Source organism: Phocoena phocoena, chromosome 10 (assembly GCF_963924675.1).
Source record: "Phocoena phocoena chromosome 10, mPhoPho1.1, whole genome shotgun sequence".
Taxonomy (NCBI): Eukaryota; Metazoa; Chordata; class Mammalia; order Artiodactyla; family Phocoenidae; genus Phocoena; species Phocoena phocoena.
The window spans coordinates 73,394,546-73,413,497 of NC_089228.1; the positions used below are offsets into that span (position 1 = coordinate 73,394,546).

The window sequence follows — 18,952 nt, forward strand, 5'->3', positions numbered from 1 at the left end:
GAGCCTTGGTGAGGAGGCCTGCCTGGGAGGTGGCGACTAACGTAAAAAGACCTTGTCCCTGCTGCTGGGGAGCCTGCCAGGCGGTGGAGACGGGACTGGACGCATGAACGATGGACAGGGTGCGATAGGGTGGCGGCTGAGCCAGCCCCTCTGCTCGCAAGGGCCTCAGGACACCACTCCAGTGGAACCGGGGTACTAAAGGGGTAACCTACCACCCCCACCAAACCACAGAGCCATGAGCTGAGGAGTTGCTGTGTTCTGTTCTCAGCCTAGCTCCCATTCTCAGCCCAGGCCTTCACAGAGGCTACATCAGCCCCAGGCCAGGTCCTGGCCAGATCTGGATGAATAATAAGACCGGTTAGTCCCTCTCTTCCCACAGGTATCACCCCCACTCCTTGTTCCCTGGGGGAGCCTGGGAGCTGCTGGGTCAAAGCCCAACCAGAAATTTTTCCAGGCTGGTTCCTCTATGCAAGGGTGAGTTGGGGGGCCTTGGGGAGCACTTAGGGAAGACATGAGGAGTTGGGGGAGAGGGAAGCTTTGAAGGAACGGGGGTGACTGAGGTAAAGGGAGAAGAGACTGCCAGCTACGAGAAGTGGGCAAGGGGTCCCGGAGGTCTGGGGGCTGCTGAGGAGGACTCCCCAGTTCTGTTCGGAAGATGAGCTGTGAGCCTGGACTCTGGGGCTGATAGAAGCCTTGGCCTCCGGCCTGGTGGGAGCTCTGGGCAGCTGGCCTACAGACGTTCCTTAGTGCTGGTGAGTAGGTTTGAATCATCACTCAGGCCCTGGCCTCCATCCGCCCCCACCAGCCCCCTGGCCTCAGTTCCCTGGCAGCAACCCGGGTGGGGGGGGGGGCGGGAAGCAGGAACAAGGGCCTCTGTCTGCCCAGCTGCCTCTCCCTTGGGCTCTGCCAGACTCCACAGTGCATACGTGGGCTCCAACAGGTCCTCTTCCCTCTGGGCCACTGACTAACCCCAGAACCACACGGCTTCCTGTTCTCAGCCCCACGAACACGGTGCCAAATACTTCTCCCCAGGGAAGACTCCCTGAACACTTCCCAAAGGACCCCAGTCACCCCAGCCTGTGGGCTGCAGCAGGCCAGATGAGGGCTCCAGAAGGGCACAGTGTCCAGATGGATACATCATGCCCTCTGTGCCTAGCACTGGGCTCTGTGCACATGGGGCCATTTGAGTCCCAAACATGCCACTGTTTGAGAGGTCAGAAATGGGGATACCAGGGGTAATCTCCCTCAACCCTCTTCCTGAGGCCTCTTGAACCGGAGCTGGGGTGTGCAGACGGTAGTCACTAGGGGGCGCTCAGCCACCACAGGGAAGCTGGGTGAACTTGGGAGAGGGAGAGCAGCATCTGCGTGAGAGTGAGGACGCGTGTGAGTGTGTTGGGGGGGTAGCTGAGAGTGTTGGAGCGGGGGAGAAGGCCAGGGGTCACCCCAGGATTCCAGTAGATCTGTGTGTCCCTCTTTCCACCAGTCCCCTTCCGACTCCCCCAAACCCTTGCCCCCTCCAATATTCCCAGCATAGAGGGAATAGCTCTCGAGTCCTGTCCGCACATAACCTCACTTTCCTGTACCCTCCCCCCAAATACCGCGCGGGCGTGTGTGTCTCCGGGCAAAGGGGGGCGCATAGGTAATTTTCAGGCTGTGAACCTTGGGTGGGGGTCGAGGTTTCGCTTCCCTGGTGTGGGTGGGGGTCCAGGCTTGGCTTGGGGTCCCCAGGCGAAGGCAGCGCCAGGGGCCGAAGACGCGCGGAGGGGACGGACTCAAGGAGCCGAGCCTGGGCCTGTTCCCGCCCCTGGGCGTGTCGGGGCGGGGCCAGGCCTTCTTTTTAGTCTGCTCATAGCGGCGAGGAGCGCAGAGGCTTGGGGCAGCCGGGCTGCAAGGAGGCCGGGGCGCGGGGGGCGAGTGGAGCCGGCGGCAGCGGCGCTCGGTCAGGAGACGCATCGGCGAGGCGGACGAACCAGCGGGGTCACCAGCCAGGAGTCTCCGCACTGGAATTTGATATTCATTTATCCAGGGTTTACCCTCCTCCTTTTATTCTGAAACATTTTTTTGGGAAAAAACCGTATTCTTTCCCCCTTTTAATTTATTTTTGCTTCCCATTCCCCGCTAAATCGGGCCGACCGTTTGGGGAGATTGCTCCTTTACTCCCCCAAATCACTTCGGATTTTGGAAACCAGCAGAGAAGCAAGAGGGAGCAAGAGCTCCGAAGAGAAGTGGAGGAAGATAGAGAGACCGGGGCAGAGAGCGCGCGCTGGCGAGCGAGAAACGAGAGGGACAGGGGCAAAGTGAGTGACCTGATTTTGGGGGTGACCGCCAGAGCGCGGCGCGAGCCCTCCCCCTCAGGATCCCACGTCGGAACAGCCGCGCTGACGGACAGACAGACAGACACCGCCCCCTGCCCCAGCGCCCACCTCCTCCCCGGCCGGCGGCCGACGGTGGACGCGGCGGCTAGCCGCGGGCAGGAGCCGGAGCCCGCGCCCGGAGGCGGGGTGGAGGGGGTCGGGGCTCGCGGCGTTGCACTGAAACTTTTCGTCCAACTTCTGGGCTGTTCTCGCTCCGGAGGAGCCGTGGTCCGCGCCGGGGCAGCCGAGCCGAGCGGAACCGGGAGAAGTGCTAGCTCGGGCCGGGAGGAGCCGCAGTCCGAGGAGGGGGAGGAGGAAGAAGAGAAGGAAGAGGAGAGGGGGCCGCGGTGGCGACTCGGCTCTCGGAAGCCGGGCTCATGGACGGGTGACGCGGCTGTGTGCACAGACAGTGCTCCAGCCGCGCGCGCGCCTCAGGCCCTGGCCCGGGCCTCGGCTCCGGGAGGAAGAGGCGCCCGCCTGGGCGCCGAGGAGAGCGGGCCGCCCCGCAGCCCGAGCCGGAGAGGGAGCGCGAGCCGCGCCGGCCCCGGCCGGGCCTCCGAAACCATGAACTTTCTGCTCTCTTGGGTGCATTGGAGCCTTGCCTTGCTGCTGTACCTCCACCATGCCAAGGTAAGCCGCCGTGCCCGCCTGGCGCCGCGGGCCGCTGCGAGCGCCTCTCCCGGCTGGGGACGTGCATGCGAGTGCGCGCGTGGGGGCTCAGTGCCCCACGCGGGTCCTTGGGCACCAGACGCGCGGCTTCGCCTCTATCTTCATACGTGTAGGGGGAGGGGGCGCGCGCTAGGTGGGAGGACACCGGGACAGAGTCTCACCGCCCACGCGGGCCCTGCCCACCCACCAGAGTTACCGCACGTAGGATCTGGGCCGACCAGCGGAGGGCGGGAGCCGGAGGAGGCAGCTGAGGGGGCTGGGCTTGCGCTGCCGCTGGCGGCTGAAGTTTGCTCCCGGCCGCTGGTCCCCGACGAACTGGAAGTCCCGGCAGCGGGGGCGGGAGCCTGAGCCCAGCGGGCGGTGGTGGGGGTGCTCGGACCTTGGACCGGGGGAGGGCAGAGAGCGTGGAGGAGGCAGGGTGCAGGCGGGAGAGGGGCTTGCTGTCACTGCCGCTCGATCTCTGCGGCCCTCGCCTCGAGTTGGGGAAAAGTTTTGGGGTGGATTGCTGCTGGGACCCCCCCTCTCCGCCGGGCCACCTGCGCCGCACCACCCCCGCCCGTCCCAGCTCGCGTCCCGCTCGGTGCCCGCCCTCCCCCGCCCGACCGGGCGCGCGCGGCGCGGAGCCGATTACATCAGCCCGGGCCTGGCCGGCCGCGTGTTCCCGGAGCCGCGGCGGCCCGAGCGGGGAACCCGGGGTGGCGAGCGGCGCCCCTCCCCCCGCCTGCCCTCCGCGGGAAGGTGACCTCTCGAGGTAGTCCCTTGCAGAGGACCCGGAGAACCACCCCTATTCCTTCCCGCTGTCCCCAGCCCTTAATCCCCTCCTAGGAGGAATTTCCTAACGTCCCTTCCCCATTTCCTCTCTGCTCGAAGAGAAGCCCCTGCCACCTCTTTATTTTTTATTCCCCTCTGCTGAGAAGACCCATCTAACCTCTCTCCGGCCCCAGAGTCCGGGAAAAGAATGATCGCTGTCAGGAGTCGGGCTGCCTGGGCCCAGCCGGGTGCTTTGTCGAGACTCAACCTAAAGTCCCGACTTCGTGACAGTCTGCTTCCCTCCCCTCCCCCACACTTCCGAGTGAGCTGTGCTTTAGCTTTTATGGGGGTGGCCTAAGGGAGGGTTTAAAGAGGGTCCTCAGACCACTTTACACTTTTTGGAAAAATGGTTTGAAATTTGCTGTGACATGGGCCGTGTGGGACTAGCCCTCCCCGAACCTTTGGAGGGAGCTCCTGCCAGCCGTGCAAACACACTTTGTTCTGGTGAAATGGGCGTTGGAGCAGGAGCAGGTGGTTTTTTCGGAACTCCAAACTTGCCCACCCACCTTGCTTCCCAAAACCACCTAAGGGATCCTTTTCCGCTCTTCCTTTAGCTACAGATTCCCTTAGAGAGTGGCAGAAGGAAGAAAATGGGCTGGGGTCCCTGCTGCCACCCGGAGTTCCTCAGACCCTGGCACAAAGGCCTTGGCTCCAGGCCTCCAAGGGGGGGGGGGGAGGGGGAGGAGAGGCCGCCTGGCCACAGTGTGACCTTCAGAGGCCCCCAGAGAAGGGCACCTGGCCCCTCCCCGCCCAGAACTGCCCCTCCCAGTGCCCCCTGGACTTGGAGGGGGTATGAAGTTTCTGATCCCTTTGCTCTTTGGGGCCCAGGAGGAGTGGAGGGCATAGGCAGAATGTTGGCAGAGGGAAGCCAGGGGGTACCATGGAGATGGGTGAGGGGCTGAGGCAGAGACTCCAGGGGAGTCCCTGAGGGAACTGTAGGGGGAGGCTCCAGCTGGGATCCTGGAAACTGTTATCTGACCTTGGCCCTGGAGGCAAGGCTGGGGGTCTGGGGTGTATTGTGGGGAGGGGGGTGGGAAAGAGAGAGACAGACAGACAGACAGAGTCTCTGCGGAGTCTGCAGTTCTGTGGGCTAGAGCGCAGCTCTGCTGCTCGGGATCTGCCCCAAAAGAGGGGCAGGTGGGGTGGGCAGTTGGTGACAACTGGAGACCCTCTGGAAGGGCTGGGAGAAGCCTTTGCCTGCGGGGTGCTGTCAGGTCCACATGGTTGGGCTAGTTGACCTTCACAGCTTCTGGGGAGGGGAGGAATGATCTGGTGGGGGTGGGGAGGGATGAGAGGCCTCAGGCCTGGGTAGTGCAGGGGGCCCCCTAGGGGTTGGGCAGTGCTAAGGCATAAAAGGCTTCCCTGGTTGCCTTTGAGGAAGGTGTCCAGCAGGTGAGAGGGACTTGGGAACCCCCTCAGTCTGGGAGGGAGAAGAAACCAGGGAACAAGGTGGGAGCCCGAGGCTCGGGGCTTTGGAGATAAATTCAGGCTCTAGGGAGATGGGTGCGCAGGGAAAAATGGGGCCCTCCCCTCCCCCAGGGTTTCCTCCCATGTTTTACCCTCTAGGCAACCTGTGGCTTTGCTAAGTATTCCTGAGGATAGAAGAGTTTGGATGGGGGAGGGTGCCTGGTGCCCTTCGGTCCTCTGTGCCGCCCCCCCCACAGCAACAGCGCACCCTGGTATTTGTTATGTCAGCAGGAGAAGGTCACCATGTTGTTTTTCTCGCCCCCAGTCCTTCCTTCCTGCCCCAGTCCAAATTTGTCCTCCTGTTTGACCTTAATACTTACCCGTGGCTTTGGACCAGGGAGTCAGGGGGGCTGAGAGACTTCACTTCTTTTAGCTCAGCAAGGGGCCAGTGAGGGCTGGGAAAGGGAAATGTGGGGGAGGGGCAGGGGCCTGGGCAGCACAGCAATTCTGGTGTTTTCCTCCTGTGTTTTGAGCCCCCCCCCCCCACCAATATCTGGTCAGTCTTTATCTTCCTTGGCTTCAGAACTGGAGCAGTCCAGGGGTGGTGCTTTGTGCTGTGGAGAGCCCCCGGAGGTGCCCTGCTCCATTGAGAAGCCCCGGGGAAGCCAGAGGCTGCGGGCTGGGAGGGACTTAAAGAGGGAGCAGGGGCGGGGTGGCTGGGTCTGTGCATCCCTGCTTCTGCCCATGCCCATTCTTCGTTCTTTGTTTTGTCTTCAGTGGTCCCAGGCTGCACCCATGGCAGAAGGAGAGCAGAAACCTCACGAAGGTAAGTCCCCCCCCCACGCCCACCCCTGCACACGGATGGGGGGGGGGTCCCTTGATCCCCCAGGGGATGGGTGGGAAGGCCCAGTTCCTTCTCAGGTCTGTTGGGGTTTGGGTGGGGAAGGGGCACAGGAATCTGGGGATCTAGAAAGGAAAAGGTGAGCTCCGGGAGATTAACCCTTCCATTCTGGAGCACTCTGTCTGTACTACTCAGACCACGGCTAGAAATAGGACTTGTGGTCTTTTTCTTCTGTTCTTTCCAGTAAAATTTTATTTGGAGAGGGAGTTGCGAGCACAGACCAGGAAGACAAATAGTGTTCAAGGATCCCAGGTGTCAGGGGAGGTGTCCCTTGTCGCCCCTGCTCCCAGGGGAGGATGGATACTCCATGTCACTTCCAACCCAGCCAGATTCCACCTGTGGGGTCTGTGTGGCAGAGGCTGTGACCCCTGCTGTCTAGATTGCTGGCTGTGTACGAGCTGGAGGTGCAGAGGGCCCAGGCTCATGGAACTCCCTCCCCCCCACTTGGCATTCCTTTGGGGGTGGAGAGAGAAAGCCCTACAGCCTCCCCCTGCCCTCCTGGGGAGTAGGTTTGGGTGCTTGTGAACTTCCCTCTTGGTCCAGCAGAGGGCTGGCTGTAGCTCCCAGGAGCCCCGCCCCTCTGCCCAGCCTGAGTCTGCCTGCCTTTTGTTTGCCGCGGTTTGGAGTACAGATCCTCCCATTTCTCTAGGGATGCCCTGGCTCTCCCCACTACTGAATGTGGCCTCTGCTCCAGCCCGATGTGCCACTCCCCCAGCTCCCCACCTCTGAGAAGGGACGGCCCTGGGGTCTTCCTCCAGGCGAGTTTCCCTGACCCAAATCCAGTGGCCCGGACGGTGGCCAGGGGCAGTGTTTCTACTCCCCAGGCTGGTGGTGACGCCTGGCCAGTTCTGCCTCCTTCCTCACTCAGGAGCCCTTTCCTTGACCCAGGGCCTGGCTTCCCCACCTGTGCCACTGACAGGCCTCCGCTCCCAGGGTGCACCCACCCTGCCTCAGCCTCCACTGGTCTGTCTCTGAGGTCTGGGAGAGGCAAGACAAATGGTCTTTGTTTGCTGGGGTGAAGGTTGTCTTAGAGAAATAAGGAAAACCACGGAGCCTGAAGTTGGAGTGTATGTGCGCCCACGCCTGAGCAGAAGCAGGACAGCTTTCCTTGGAGGTATTGGCTGGGGTGCGAAGGGTGCGGTGAAGTCACCCCCCTCTACCTCCTGTGGGCCCTGAGGATGTCAGGGAGCTTTTCCAAGGAATTCCCACCCTGGATCTTTTTACCATCGGCTACCAACTGCCATGACCCAGGCCAGACTGTTCTGCTGTCCTGTCCTTGTGGCCCTGAAGGCTTGGCCACCTCTAGCCCCAGCCAGGATGCAGTGTCAGGGCAAGAATGCTTGATTAGTCATCTTCTTCAATATAGACCTGGCTTACAAAAGGACTTCTTCAGATCCCTGGTCTTGTTTATACTCTTTTTGGTGATGATTGATCCTAACCCTTGTAGCGGTGGGGAATTCTGTGCCCATTGTCTGGATGGGGAAGCAGAGACCTCAGGCAAGGCCAAGGACTGGCTTGGGAGCCCCCAGTGTTTTCCTTCCTGTTTTCACACGTACAGCCTCCCCACTTGCCCTCAGCTCCTCACATTCTCCCTAATCCACTATATATACCCCCCTCCCCAGCACCCAGGCTCATCTTCCTTCACCCCTCTGGAGGGAGGAGTGAGGAGAGGCTCAGCTGTGGCCTCTGGGAAGAGGCAGCTGGGGGTATGCCCTTCAGATGTCTTGGTGGGGCTCTAACCTTGTGTCTCCTGGGCTGAGAAGAGGGCGCTTGTTCTTAGGGCTGGAGATGGAAGGCAGAACCCTATACTTCAACCTCTGTTTCAGTGTCTTTAGAGATCAGCCCAACCCACTTACACAGATGTGCAGAGTCTGAGGCCTAGAGAGGGAGGAACTGTCCCAAGGTCACACCAAGTCCTGGCCAGAGCCCAGGCTTCCTCGCTGGCTGGATGCTGCTTCTTCCCTTCTATTCAGGGGAAACTCATTTCAGGGACAGGATTGCTCTGTGGTGGTGGTGGAGGGCTGATGGGGAGTGGCAGGCCAGGCCACAATTTGGAGTAGCCATTCAGAGTCCTGACTTTATTTATTCTCAGGGGCCCTACCTCTGTGGCCCAGAATTACCCCTTCATGCTCCGGTGCACCCCAGGCTCCACGGCCAGCCTGGGAAGTTGTCTTTACCCTGGTCTCCCTCCAGATCAGCTTCTAGAAGTGCTCCGTGACTGCAGTGGCGGCACCGTTTTTTCCATGATGCAAGCAGTTTGCCCTCCTGGGTGGGGTTATCGGTGGCTGGCAGGGCCAGCAGTGTTCCCGCCCATAGCCACCTGCTGTTTCCAGGCAGACCCAACCCCTGTGCCAGTGCCCACCACCTCCTCAGCCCGAGTCTGGGGAGGGGGTCTGGCAGGTGGTAAAGTGCCCCCTGATGCTTCCCCTCTGTTTCACAGGATGTTGGCCTGGGAAGGCTTTGATGTCAGAGTTGACTTTAACTCTGTTACTTACTGGCAGTGTGGCCTTGGGGCCAGTTACTCAGCCTCTGTAAGCCTCTAGTTCCCCATTTGTAAAATGGGGGGTCCTACTAGAACCTCAGAGTACCATGGGGGGGAGAATTGTTTGGGGTGACATCTGTGGACTCCTGTACACAGTGCCCAGCACATAAGAAGTGTTCAGTAAGTGGTTGTCGGTTAATGGTAGGGCAGTTGCTGTGGGGAGTTGGAGGGAAATGGAGAGCGGGTTTGCCACGCTGGCTGCTCCTCCTTTCACGGGAAGCTTAGAGACCCCCAACAGGTATACTCATACTCAGACTGTCCTCTGGCATCAAGGTTGACCTAGGGATTGGCTTGGCTGTCATGGCGAGGCTAGGGGATCAGATGTGCAGGCTGACTCCCTTAGAACCTGACAGTGCTGTGTGATCTTTGTAATAAAAACAGGCGTTTATCAGTGTTGGTGGTGGAAAGCTAGGAGAGGACTTCAGCCACAGCCAAGAGACTTAGGTTAGATTTTCAGAAGGACTGTAGTGGGTACCTCTCACAGAAAGGAGCGGCCTTACAGAGCTGGGTGGAGAGAAGGGCTGGCCACCTCTAACGTGACCTGCTGGGCTCATGTGTCACCCCCTGCCATGCAGTGGTGAAGTTCATGGACGTCTACCAGCGCAGCTACTGCCGTCCAATTGAGACCCTGGTGGACATCTTCCAGGAGTACCCCGATGAGATCGAGTACATCTTCAAGCCGTCCTGTGTGCCCCTGATGCGGTGTGGGGGCTGCTGCAATGACGAGGGTCTGGAGTGTGTGCCCACCGAAGAGTTCAACATCACCATGCAGGTGGGCACCTGCGGGGAGCGGGGGAGGGGCTGCGTGGGTGGGTGGGGCATTAGGCTTTGCCAACAGGTGGTCCCCGGCCCTCTCCTGGGCAGCTCTCGAAGGGAGGAGCCAGGCTTGCCTTGCCCACCTCTCGCCCCTGAGTCAGTCAAGGGGAGATGTGGAGGTCTTACCCTCTTTGGAGAAAAAGATGCTTGCATTTCTGAGCCCAGGTTTCCAGCAAGCCCCGACCACCTCCTCCTCCTCCCTGACCTCTGTCCCCTGAGCTCAGGAGGGGGCTGACACCTGTGACAGGAGCCCCTCCCTTCCTCTCTAGGAGGGAGAGAGCCCTCCCTCCCTGGGGGCTCTGTTTGGGAAGCTGGATGAGCCTGGTCTGTGGAGAGTTTAAAAAGCCAGTCGTTTGGTACTGCCTGGTGATGGGGCACATCTCAGCCTGGATGGGGCTGGAGGGAACTCTGAGACCCCAGGGAGGGGTGGGTGGCTCTTGGGTAGTTACTGGGGGTAGGGTGAGGCCTGGAGGGGTAAGAGGAGGGGAGGGATGGGGAGTGGCAAGAACCCAGGACCCAAATTCCCAGCCTGGCCAACCCTGCAGCCATGTCTGCCCTCAAGAGAAGCAGGGGCTCCTTGAGGTCAGCGGGGTGGGGGGAGTTGGGGGGGGCCTGAGGCTCTTTCTGGTAGAGCCCCTGGTCCCCCCGTACTTCCACCACCCTTCCCTGCTCTGTAGAACCCCTGGGTGCTGAGTGGCAGGAGCCATGGGGTCTCCCACCTGGGTATGGCTGGCTGGGTCACTAACCGCTGTGATCTGCTTCCTCTTCCTCCAGATTATGCGGATCAGACCTCACCAAGGCCAGCACATAGGAGAGATGAGCTTCCTACAGCACAACAAATGTGAATGCAGGTAAGGATGGAGTCACGGCGTCATTGGTTCAGTGAATGGCTGCTGAACGAAATCAGGGGTCCCGCTCTAGGCCAGGGTTGAGGACGTTCCACTTGTTAGCCCATTTCCGCCTTCCAGCTGTGTAAGTGTGGGCATTTCGATATTACTTCAATGTGCCTCGGTTTCCACCTCTGTAAAATGGGCACAGTAGTAGTATGTACTGCTTAGCATTGCTATAAGGGTTGAGTGAGTCGCTATATGTCCGGAGTTTAAAACTGTACTGATGTGTCATAAATGCTATGTTAAGTTTTTATTATTATTATTCTCGTTAGCATCACCATCTGAACTCCTCTCTGTTTTGTTCTTTTCTCTTTCTCTACCCACTGCAGACCAAAGAAAGATAGAGCAAGGCAAGAAAAGTAAGTGGCCATGACTTTCCCTCTTCTCCCTCTACTTGGCTGGTTGTCTTGGTTTGGGGGCTCTTGGCTTCCTCTCTCGGGGGGGGTCTCATGGCTTCACTGGGTCTGAGAGTTGGTTTCATGGGGACTTGTGGTGGCAGCAATGGGATGGAGCAAACTCCAGGATTATGGCTCTAGAACAACTGACAAAACCCAGCCTGGTGCTGGAACTTCCTTTGGAAGAGACGATGCATCTCCGGGCCATTCCCGGCCAGGACTTGCGGTCTTGGCGTGTCGGGGCCTGTTGTGGATGCTGGCTCCCGGGCCTGCTCTAGCCTCCTGTCACCCATGGCAGGGAGAGGGAGTGGGTGGCAGAGAGGCCAGCTTTTGTGTGTTAGAGGAAATGGCCTCGTTGGTGGCTGCAGTGGTGGTGCGGTTGGATTTGGGGCCAGCTGGGGTGTTTTGTTGGTGCATGCCCTCCTGCGGGAGTGAGGCAGGCCAGAGACGCTCAGCCCCCTTGGCCGGGGAGAAAGAGGTGAATGTTGGCCATTTCCTGAGGCTTTCAGTTGCTCAGTGTGGAGGGTCAGGTCAGGATGCAGCAGGGGGTGAGGTCTGGCAGCGGTGATCCTTCAAGACAGGGCGAGCGGCTGGCACGGGAGAGAGCCTGCAGGGGAAGAGACTGAGAGAGAGCACCTCTGCCCTTCCCCCACCCATCGTCCTGTCTGCCCCCAACGCTCTGGTGACATTGAAGCCCCCTAGACCTCAATCCCTTGCCTCTTCCCTAAGTCCCCAACTTCAGGATTGCTGAGCAGTGATTGGGGACAGGAGGCTCAGAGAGAGAGAGTGTGTCTGTGCGCGTGTGAATGAAGACCTTCCTTCCTCCAGAACTTTCTCCCGAGAGGGAACAGACTTGCCCCTCTCCTCCATCCCTTCCCCTTCATTTGTCCCATGTGGCAGCCATCCTGAGGGGCATTCTCTGGGGCCGGGCAGGTGTGGAGAGGGCTGGTTCCCTTGAGGGGGACAGGCTTCAGCTTGCCGCCCTTGCCAGTTCCCCAAACGCCTGCCTTGCCCACAGGGAGAGTGGGGTTTCGCCTCGTCTCCAAAGAGAGTCTGGTGAGATGGTGTAGCAGGCTTTGACAGGCTGGGGAGAGGACGCTTCGCCAAACGCCGCCCAGGCCCCCCTCCCCACGCTTCCCTAACTCCCACCTCACCCTGCCGCCTGCCTGGGGCCCCGCCTCTCAGCCCAGGTTATGGCCGGGCTGGCTGGCGCCTTTCATGTGCCACCCTTGGTTTTGCGCCAGCTCCCAAGATAGCTGCTCCCCTACACTGGGATCCACAGAGGCAGGGCCCCTGGAGGGACCCCTCGCTCTGGTACTTGGAAATGAAGGCAGAAGGTGCCTGGAGTACAGCCTGCACCCCCTTCCCTTGCCCCCCCATCGAGTCAGGTCTCTGACCTTCTCCCCAAACTCTGGCCTGCCTCTTATGGCCCCTGACCTTCAGGGTCAGACTTGTTCAGGGATGCTGGGCAGAGAGCCTGCCCCCTAGGCTTTGCCCCCTGCCTGGGACCAGGAGACACCATGAGCGTGGAGGCCTGTGGGTCCAGTGCCCTCCACCCAGCCTCTGCTCCCCGCACCACACACACAGCCTTGCTAGGAGCTGGGTTTGCCGCCCCCCTACCCCCTGCTCCGCCCAAGGGTAAAGTGAGAAGAAGGCGCCATTGAGTGCCTGCCGCCCCGGCCCATCCCGTGTGCGTGCACGTGTGCAAGCTCTCCCTCGTGCCTCGGAGCGTGTCCTGTGTCCTACTCTCCTCACTGCTTCCTTTCCTCTCCCCTACCCCCTTGCTTTCTCTCTGTCTGTCTCTGTTTTTTTATTTTCCAGAAAATCAGTTCGAGGAAAGGGAAAGGGGCAAAAAAGAAAGCGCAAGAAATCCCGGTATAAATCCTGGAGCGCGTACGTGGTGCCACTGCTGTCTCGTTTCCTGGAGCCTCCCAGCCCCCAATCAAACTCCCGCCTGCAGGACCCTGGAACCTTGCCTCCCTCCTGCTCCCCTTCCCTGGCTCCTATCCTCCCTCTTCCCTAGTGACTCTCTCTCACTCTCACTCCACTAATTGGCACCGATGGGTAGATGTGGTGGTGGCATTGCTGGTCCAGGGTTGGGGGTGGGCGGGTGGGCAGAGTGGGCCTGGAGGATTCAGGGAGGGGCCTCTGGCTTGGCTGGGCACCCACCGCCTTTCCCTCACCCACTGGGCACTGGTGGCGGGCCCATGTTGGCACGGGTGCCGGGCGCTGATGCCTGCTCACCCAGCTGGTTTCCGCTGCTCTAGGCTTCCGCACTTCTCTGGAAGCTGGGGGGTGGGGGTGCGGAGGGCAGACGTGGCGTGAGGAAGGGGCGTGGATGAGGTGAGGCAGCTCGTTGTTGGCTGAAGGAGGAGGTGGCGTCAAACACCACTGCGGCCCCTCCTTGTGGACTTGGAGCCTCAGGAGGAGAGCCCCCTATTCCAGCCCAACCCATGGCACCCACAGAAGCCTTCCCGTAGGGTGGCCTCTTCCTCTGGGTTTGAGGCTGTGGGGGACCCTTTGGCCACCAGTGGCCTGGCCTGTGGACCCTGCCTCTGGGCCTAGCCTGCCGTCACTCCCTGCTTCAGCCCCCACTTTGGTGGAGGGGCCTGGGCATGAGCCTTCACACAGGGAGGAGGTGGCCCCGATTGCCGTCCCCAGCAGGTGGAGAGTGAAGGTGTGCTTTTTCGGGGGTGGTAGCCGTTGGGGCCCTGTGGCCCGAGACTTGCACTTGTGCCCGTGGGACAGCGCTGCCCCTTACAGCACCCCTGTCCTTGCATTCTGCCCGTGTGCGTCCGCCTCTTCCTGCGGGCAGGCTTCCTAGCCAGCGCTGCCTCTTTCCGCCGCTCTCTCTTGTCTTCCGCTGTGGCGTCGGACCCTTCCAGGGCGTGGAAGGGTGTGGGGCCCGTGAGCTGGGTGGGGTGCAGCTGCTGACGTGGTCGGGGGTGTTGCATGGATTTTTTTTCTCTCTCTCTGCTGACGCTCTAGCTTAGATGTCTTTCCTTTTGCCTTTTGCAGTCCCTGTGGGCCTTGCTCAGAGCGGAGAAAGCATTTGTTTGTACAAGATCCGCAGACGTGTAAATGTTCCTGCAAAAACACAGACTCGCGTTGCAAGGCGAGGCAGCTTGAGTTAAACGAACGTACTTGCAGGTTGGTTCCCAGAGGGCGAGCAAGTCAGAGAGGGGCTTTGCACAGAGATGGGGAGAGAGAGAGAGAGAGAGAGAGAGAGAGAGAGAGAGAGCGCGAGCGAGCGAGCGAGAGCGAGCGAACGCGCACCTGAAAGGGGCCAGCTGCTTGCTCAGCTTCTAGCTGCTTGCCTGGTGACTGCCGCCTTCTCTGCTCGCGGGGCCCCTGCGCTGGGCAGCGGGTGCTGGCCGGCCCGCCAGGGCCAGTTCAGAGCTTGCCCTGGTTGCGTGAGTGGGCAGGCCAGTGTGGCTTCCTGTGGTGGTGTGGACGCAGGCTGAGTGTTGTGTCCTGTGGTCCTGCTCGTAGAGGCTGTTGGTTCTGACGTTGTGATTCCCACCTCTGCTGCTAATAGGGAGGGCCCTTCCCGGCGTGGGGGGATGCGCCTCTACAAAGCGCAAACACTTGGGGGCCTCGCCACCGCCTCTGAGGTCTGCACCGCTGGGTTTCTCATCCCCTCAGTGTCTCTCCTTGGGGACAGGGCTTGAGTTCATCCTCAGACTGGGGTCCTGGAGGGCGTGGGCTCTGCCTGTTGGTTTAGGGCAGATAGGAGATTTAACATCAGGGGACGCTAGATACCGTAATACTCCAGTCATCACGGCGACAACCCCAAACGGCCCACCTATTTCCAAATGCCCCTAGGATGGGTGGAGGGAGGGAGCCGCACCCATTCTCCTAGTACTAGGCTGTGAGCTCCTCACACCTGGGCCTAGGTTTTATTCATCTGCGTGACCCCCCACTCCCACCCCAGGCATCTGTGCCTCTGTCCCTTGTTCACACCAGGGACCAAGGAAGTGTCAAGTGCGTGAGTGAATACATGACCGAGTTCAGGGGTGAGGGCAAGAGCACGGGGCCGTGACAGGTGGCTGGCAATCTTTTGGTGCCTCACTGGTGTTTATACTCGTCTGGCCTGTGCTCAAAGGCAGGGAGCCCTCTGGGCCAGCGTAAGCTTCACCCAGGAAGGAGAGGCTTTTGTGGGGATTCCCGGGCAGGGCCAGGGTGCCCCCAGCTAGTCCAGATGCCTCATTGGTTAACAGGGTCCTTGGAGTGTAGCTCTCTCCCCCGTCTCCCGTGTCCCTGTGGCTTGTGAGTGTCAGGGAGGCTGGGGACCGGGCCCTGGGGGTGTTACTGTGGGTTCTGTCTATCTTGGCGGTACGTGAAGGCAGGAAGTGTACACTAGTGCTGGGGTGGGGGCTCTGCCTCACCCCAGGGCTGGCTGAGGGGTCTTCACATCTCCCAGGGACCTCCGAGAAGATAAGGGATTTGCCATTTTAGGGTTACCACGGTGATCATTCTGCAGTGATGGGATAGGGGGATGTCTGCGGTGACCTGGGGGCTAACTGAAGTTACCCGAACCCATCCTCTCACCTGGCTGTATGGGGGAATTTCAGTCCTCAAATAGGAGGCTTAGGATCCCCATTCCTAAGCTCTCAGAAGGGCAGGGCCTGCTCTGACCTCTCTTCGAGTGGGGAGGGTAAAAGGCGAGCAGCCCAGGTGCAGGGCCATGATGGGAAAGTTCTAGGAGTCCCCTCTGCCTCCCCGACCCTAAGTTAAATAGCATATTGGAAAGGTAAGGCAGCCTGGTACCTGGGGCCTGCAGCTGAGGCCAGGACGGTGGGCATGGCGAGGGGAGGTGTGTCTCTCACCTTCCCAGGGCCCCAAGCCCTGCTGGCTCCGCCTCTCTTGGGAGCCTCACTTCCCCAGCTTCCTGGCCTGCTTGGCCTCTGCTCAGGCCCTATCCTTTGCTCTCTCAACTCACTCCCCCAAACCAGCACCATAGGGACTGCACTGAAACATCTCCTTCTTCAGGGAGGCTTTGGTGATTAACTTGGTCCAACTTTGCTCACCTATCAGCTCTTAAATGTCAACTAGGGACTGTTCTTTGGGACGTGTTCATTTGTTGCTTGTGATGAGATGTCATTCTGTCTTTGTCTTGTCTCAGCTAGACTGTAAACTCCAGAGGGCAGACTGGGAGCCCCGGACGTAGCTGCCACTCTCCCAGAGGCAGGACTGCGCTTTCTCTGTCCTCTCCCCTGCTGGCCTCGGGCTGCAGGAAGGGGAGGCTGCAGCCTCCCCACCGGGGCTCCTCCCCTGGCCCTAACCCCCAGCCTCTGTTTCCCGTTCTCTGCAGATGTGACAAGCCAAGGCGGTGAGCTGGGTGGGAGGAAGGAGCCTCCCTCAGGGTTTCGGGAACGAGACGTCTCACCAGGAAAGACTGACACAGAATGACCCATAGCCGCTGCCCCCGCACCACCACCACCATCAACAGAACAGTCCTGAATCCAGAAACCTGACATGAAGGAAGAGGAGGCTGTGCGCAGAGCACTTTGGGTCCGGAGCACAAGACTCCGGCAGAAGCATTCCCGGGCGGGTGACCCAGCACGGTCCCTCTTGGAATTGGATCGCCATTTTATTTCTCTTGCTGCTAAATCACCGAGCCCGGAAGATTAGAGAGTTTTATTTCTGGGATTCCTGTAGACACACCCACCCACATACATACGTTTATATATATATATAAAATATATAAAAATAAATATATATATTTTATATATATATATAAAATATATATATTCTTTTTTTTTTTAAATTAACATTGCTAATGTTATTGGTGTCTTCACTGGATGTATTTGACTGCTGTGGACTTGAGTTGGGAGGAGAATACCCCCACCCAGATCCTGACAGGGAAGAGGATGGAAGGAGAGACTCTGGCATCATCTTTTTATCCCTCTTAGGGAAGCCGGGGTCCCCTCACCTGCCTGGGGACGCGCAAGGCCAGGGCACGGGGGCAAATTTGGCCTGCTTTTGGAAACACCGACAAACCCAGCCCTGGCCCCGAGCCTCTATCCCGAGTCAAACGGACAGAAAGACAGGCAACAGGTACAGGGCACGAGGACGCTGGCTCTGACCAGGAGTTTGGGGGAGCCTCGGGACACTGCTGTGCTTTGGAGAACCCCTCCACGTGCTGCACGGGCATCTTGCCCCCAGGGGCACTTGCCTGGAAGATTCAGGAGTCTGGGCAGCCTTCACCTCCTCTCACCCGCTTCCGAGATGCCCAGGAGGCCACTGACATGCCTTGGCGAAGAGAAGAGAGACGTTGGTGGAGGAAGGGCCGCCCAGTGGCAGCTCATCCTCCGAGGGAAGGGCCTCCTGCCTTGGCCCTCTCCCAGCTTCGCTTCCCGGGCACAGCGCAGGAGGGCCCGATGTCCTCAGACCATTGAAACCACTAGTTCTGTCCCCCCAGGAGACCTGGCTGTGTGTGTGTGAGTGGTTAACCCACCTCCATCCCCCAACCCGACCCTTCCTGCGGCATAGAGAGACAGGGCAGGGTCCCGGTGCCCACCCTGGAGGCAGAGAAAAGAGAAGTGTTTTATATATGGTAGTTATTTAATATGCCCTTTTAATTAGAAATTAAAACAGTTAATTTAATTAAAGAGTAGGGTTTTTTTCAGTATTCTTGGTTAATATTTAATTTCAACTATTTATGAGATCCATCTCTTGCTGTCTCGCTCTCTCTTATTTGTACTGGTCTTTGTGTATAAAATTCCTGTTTCCAATCTCTCTTGCTCTGATCGGTGACAGTCACCAGCTTGTCCTGAGCAGATATTTAATTTTGCTAACACTCAGTTCTGCCCTCCCCTTTCCCTTGGCTCCCCACCACACATTCCTTTGAAATAAGGTTTCAATATACATCTACATACTATATATATATTTGGCAACTTGTGTTTGTGTATATATATATAATATATATATATATATGTTTATGTATATATGATTCTGATAGACATTGCTATTCTGTTTTTTTATATGTAAAAACAAAACAAGAAAAAATAGAGAATTCTACATACTAAATCTCTCTCCTTTTTTAATTTTAATATTTGTTATCATTTATTTATTGGTGCTACTGTTTATCCGTAATAATTGTGGGGAAAAAGATATTAACATCACATCTTTGTCTCTAGTGCAGTTTTTCGAGATATTCCGTAGTACATATTTATTTTTAAACAACAACAAAGAAATACAGATATATCTTAAAAAAAAGCATTTTGTATTAAAGAATTTAATTCTGATCTCAAAGCTCCTCCTGGTTTCTCCTTCTCCATTGAATCTTTGTTCCAGACTTCCTCCTGCCCCCTTTCCCTCCTCCCATGGGAAACATGGCATTTGCCTGAGGTCTGGGAAAGGGGTTCCAAGCGTGTAGGATACGGGGTGACCCACCTCATTGTGCCGGGGGCCAGAGTCTTTCCATTCTGGCTGGGCCCGTCCTGGGGGAGCTCGTTCATCTTCTGCCATCTGTGGAAGTGGGGGAGGGAGAGACAGCTCCTTAGATAGGAGCCAAGGGCCCTGCGATGAGTAGAGCTGCCTTCAGGAGTCATGTGATCCAGGCAATGTCCCTTGTCAGGGAAGGAACTGGCCATGTCTCTGAGCTTGTTTCCCAGAGGACAGGAGGGGGCTGGGAATGGGAAGGGGGTGCTTGTGTGGGGCCTGTACCCCCAGGGTATAAATTAGTTTTACGTAGTAGTCCTGGAGTTCCTTGAGCCTCTGGAAGGTGGGCCCACGGTTCCACTTGCCCCTGAGGGGACTCCCTGCCCTGCCTTGCTGCGTAGGCCCAGCTCTCCCGCAGGCCCGGGGAAGGTGGAAGCTGTCTGGGTCTTTGGCGTTTATGAACAGTGCTTCCAAATCCACTTCTCTAGCCTCTTTTATTCCTTCAAACCATATTTACTGGGCCACCAGCCATCGTGCCAGGGCAAGGGATGCCGTTATGAATAAGATACAACTCCACCCCTCAAGGATCTGGTGAGGGTGGGTGAGGAGACACAGAACTATAAATCCACAAATAGAAAAATACATAAATTATGATGGGGGCATTCGATCCAGCTTGGGAGTGGGGACGGATTGCGGGTGGTGGAGTCTGGGAGGTCTGCTCATTATATTACCTTTAGGCTGCCCCTTAAAGAGTGTGAAGGAGAAGACAGAACATGGAGGGG

The 18,952-nt window shown here is 58.4% G+C and overlaps 1 protein-coding gene across 2 annotated transcripts; it reads left to right on the top strand.

The window, feature by feature from the left end:
* The first annotated feature begins 2,918 nt into the window (after positions 1-2,918).
* VEGFA (vascular endothelial growth factor A) lies at positions 2,919-16,120 on the top strand. 2 transcript variants are annotated; one of them, XM_065884752.1, is made up of 8 exons: positions 2,919-2,984; positions 6,018-6,066; positions 9,259-9,455; positions 10,274-10,350; positions 10,719-10,748; positions 12,606-12,659; positions 13,803-13,934; positions 16,099-16,120. In XM_065884752.1, the coding sequence occupies exons 1-8, from the start codon at positions 2,919-2,921 to the stop codon at positions 16,118-16,120; spliced, it is 627 nt and encodes a 208-aa protein (XP_065740824.1). The 2 variants fall into 2 exon arrangements, with proteins under 2 accessions (XP_065740824.1, XP_065740825.1); XM_065884753.1 differs by lacking the exons at positions 10,719-10,748; positions 12,606-12,659; positions 13,803-13,934.
* The last annotated feature ends 2,832 nt before the right edge of the window (positions 16,121-18,952 follow it).

Excerpts from the sequence above, each read along its gene's own strand:
- VEGFA (XM_065884752.1), top strand. The coding sequence starts at position 2,919 with ATGAACTTTCTGCTCTCTTGGGTGCATTGGAGCCTTGCCTTGCTGCTG. Across the intron at positions 9,456-10,273 it reads AGTTCAACATCACCATGCAG|ATTATGCGGATCAGACCTCA; the intron begins GTGGGCACCTGC and ends CTCTTCCTCCAG. Across the intron at positions 12,660-13,802 it reads AGAAAGCGCAAGAAATCCCG|TCCCTGTGGGCCTTGCTCAG; the intron begins GTATAAATCCTG and ends TGCCTTTTGCAG.